Raw genomic sequence first — 3038 nt, forward strand, 5'->3', positions numbered from 1 at the left:
TCTCGCGGCAAAGTTCGAACCACTTCATGAACCAGTCACGTGGTACAGCCGGGCAGCGAGGCTTCGGACGTCATCATTTTCAGCTCCTCCCATAAATGAAGCAAGCCTCGATATGCGCTTCGCGGAAACGCCCCCTCCATTACTCGACACACGCTCCGAAGCCTCGATACAGAACGTCCCATCACTATTTATTCCCCTGTAAATGAAATCCTATATCTAAAGGAAGAAAAATGTAAATGTAGTGTTATGTGTAAGCCTCTGTTGTAACATTGATATTTGGTGGACATTACCACTGTGTGGCTGTAACTGCAGCCATCACAATGCAAGAAATTCAAAAGATACAGAAGGAACAAAAACAGTTGAAAGCCAAGAAAGCACAGAGACTAAATCCAAAGCAGGAAAACAAAAAGCAGTGTTACACACAAGGATCAGCGATATTCTGACAAAGAGGTACACGGGACTAGTTATACACTGAGCCTGAGAAATGACAAACAGCAGGGGAAATGAGATACAGGTGACAGTGAATAAGTAAAAGTAACACATGATACAAAAGAAAACTAAGCTACAAAGTAAAACATTAAAACAATTAAAAGAAACCAAACACAGAAACAAGAAGACACACACCAAACATGAGAAGAGAGACAGATGGGGAAAAATTCTAATTCTGTTATACATTTACCCTCCTCACATCCATCAAGCAGAAGGTAACCTATCAGTTGAACTGTGGGAGGAAGCCGAACTACCTGGAAGATGCCAGGCACAGGGAAAACGTGCAAACTCCACATATGAAGGCCTCATTTGGTTCCTGGTTTAGACCAGGAGTCTTTTTGCTGCGAGGTGACAGTGCTAACCATTCTATGTGAAATGGTCTTATTCACATTTTTTATACCACCTTTCAAACATAGCTAGGTTCTGCAAAGGGCTTTTATAATGTTTTCCATTCACACTCACATGCTAAAGAGGCAGAGCTGCCATGCGTGACACCTGTATCAGAAGCAACTTAAGGCGCAGTCCTGAGATTATAGGGGCAGAGAACCACCTGAGTTATATCCAAATGGAATATGTCATTCTACAATTATTCTGATCAATAAATGACATTATACCAAAAAACAATTTTTGTCAGTAACGTCTATAAATTTGTATTAATAACTGTATGTTTTTGTATAAAATGTTTTACTTTTTTAAATAATTTATACATAAAAGTTTGTTTTTTCACTTGCCAAGCTCTGTATAAAATTGTATGAGGTTCTGCTATAACTAAAAGGAAACCTGAACTAGTACATATGTTGCACTCATATAGTCGTAGAATATGCAGTAATCTCCTCCCAATTTCATGTCTCAAGGAAATCATTTTGTTCCACTTGTACGCAGCTAAATTATTCCCCAAGGCATCCTCCCCCAGTCACAGCATGTCAGGAAGCTTTTCTATGAGCACCTTGTCCTCCAGCGGTTATGACTATAGCCAAGATGCAGAGGCAGCCCACATGGCAGCAACAGCTATCCTCAACCTGTCCACCCGCTGCTGGGAGAGACCAGAGACACTCAGCACCAAGACCAGGGAGCCCTGCACCAAGGTGATGCACAGTGAATTTCATTTAGACGCAAGCTTCTTTTTTAAAACTACGGTTTAAAATAGCCTAACAATGAACAGTGTATGAAACTCGTGCTCTTTGAGTTTGCAGTCACTACATTTGCACACTGTGTCCTCACTTAGGAGGCAGATATTGAGGTGGATGAGAATGGCACCTTGGACCTTAGCATGAAGAAGACCAAGCGGGAGGGAGTACAGTCTCCAGAGCCTTCATCTTCTTTGTCTTCTTCCTCTCAACATGTGGGAGCCATTGCATCTCAGGGCCAAACTCAGCAAGAGTGGGAAGGCCCACTTGACTTCACCAAAATGGGTGGTGTCAAAGAAGAAGACCACGAAGAGGTAAGTAGAGATCTACTGTAAATGAGGACAGCTAGAGAAAATGAAAGCAAATCAGAGCTGATTTGTTGGGAACCTACAGTTCTTAATAAATGTATTAGAGCACCTGCAATAAAAACAAGAAAAACACAAATACTTTAGAAATCTGTCAAGATTGAAGTCGTAAATTATTATTAGTGTCATATTAAACCATTAAAAATTTAATTTGGAACGCCAGTAAATATTTTCAATTTGACATCTTAATCAAAAAACAATAATGTACTTTACTGCTTTTTCTCCTTTCTTGAAAAATAATACATTAGAAAGTTCATTGATAACAGAAATAATTATATTTTAGCTTTAAATTGTTGGTTTGATTAAAGTGATGCACATGGTGGATTAACCATTACAGAACCATAAAAAATGATTTAGGGAATAAGTAGTACTGTTCAATTACCCTTACATTGGGTGGTGGTCTAATAAGGTGGCATGGTTTGTGGCTCAGCTGCAGGGGAGCGGTGAAGCTGCCCCACATATCTGTTCTCCATCTCCTGGTCATGGCTCCCTACTTCAGTAGGATCCCTGGACCTAAGGGGAGAGGATCACTGAGCTGCAGAGAGAGTGGGCTGTAGAAATTATGCAGCGGACTGTCTTATAAGCTGTTTGCACAAATTAAAAAAGACCTTCACACGCAGGAAGAACTTCCTGCCGGCCTGGGTCCTTGCTACAGTCACTTCTTTTCAGCCAGTGGAGGTGCTAACCCAGTTGCTGGCTGACCTGGTAGCTGTGCACCGGGAGCAGGCAGTGGTGCATCGCCATCTCCTAGATAAGCTGCGGGATCATTCCAAGCATGGGACAAGTGTAGTCGAATGTCTGGTTGCTTGGGCTGACTTTCACCTGAACATCACGAATAGGCCATAGTGCTGCTGCTCTCTTGCTCTTGACGAAGGCAGTCGCACTTTTTGTCACAGCTGCCGAGGCGAGCCGTGTGGAGTTAGAAGAAGGACCCAAGATGCAGGCAGTGGATAAGATGCCGGTGAGTTTATTTATACAGGGGTGAGAAGGCAAACAGGCAAGAGGGAAGACAAAACTAAAGACCTGAACTGGAAAAGCTAAATGACAAACCTGAGAT

The 3038-nt window shown here is 42.1% G+C and overlaps 1 protein-coding gene across 1 annotated transcript in view; it reads left to right on the forward strand.

Annotated features, from left to right (window-relative positions):
- The window catches only part of LOC102205970 (myelin transcription factor 1-like), an 11248-nt gene extending 8421 nt beyond the window's left edge, over positions 1 to 2827 (forward strand). Inside the window, exons 8-10 of the mRNA XM_005752314.1 lie at positions 1372 to 1574; positions 1715 to 1930; positions 2588 to 2827. Of these exons, the coding sequence (XP_005752371.1) occupies positions 1372 to 1574; positions 1715 to 1930; positions 2588 to 2827 (659 nt within the window). The remainder of the gene's footprint in view (positions 1 to 1371; positions 1575 to 1714; positions 1931 to 2587) is intronic.
- Positions 2828 to 3038: the final 211 nt, after the last annotated feature.

Source organism: Pundamilia nyererei, unplaced genomic scaffold (assembly GCF_000239375.1).
Source record: "Pundamilia nyererei isolate P.nyererei 1_Seehausen unplaced genomic scaffold, PunNye1.0 scaffold00352, whole genome shotgun sequence".
In the NCBI taxonomy this organism is placed as follows: Eukaryota; Metazoa; Chordata; class Actinopteri; order Cichliformes; family Cichlidae; genus Pundamilia; species Pundamilia nyererei.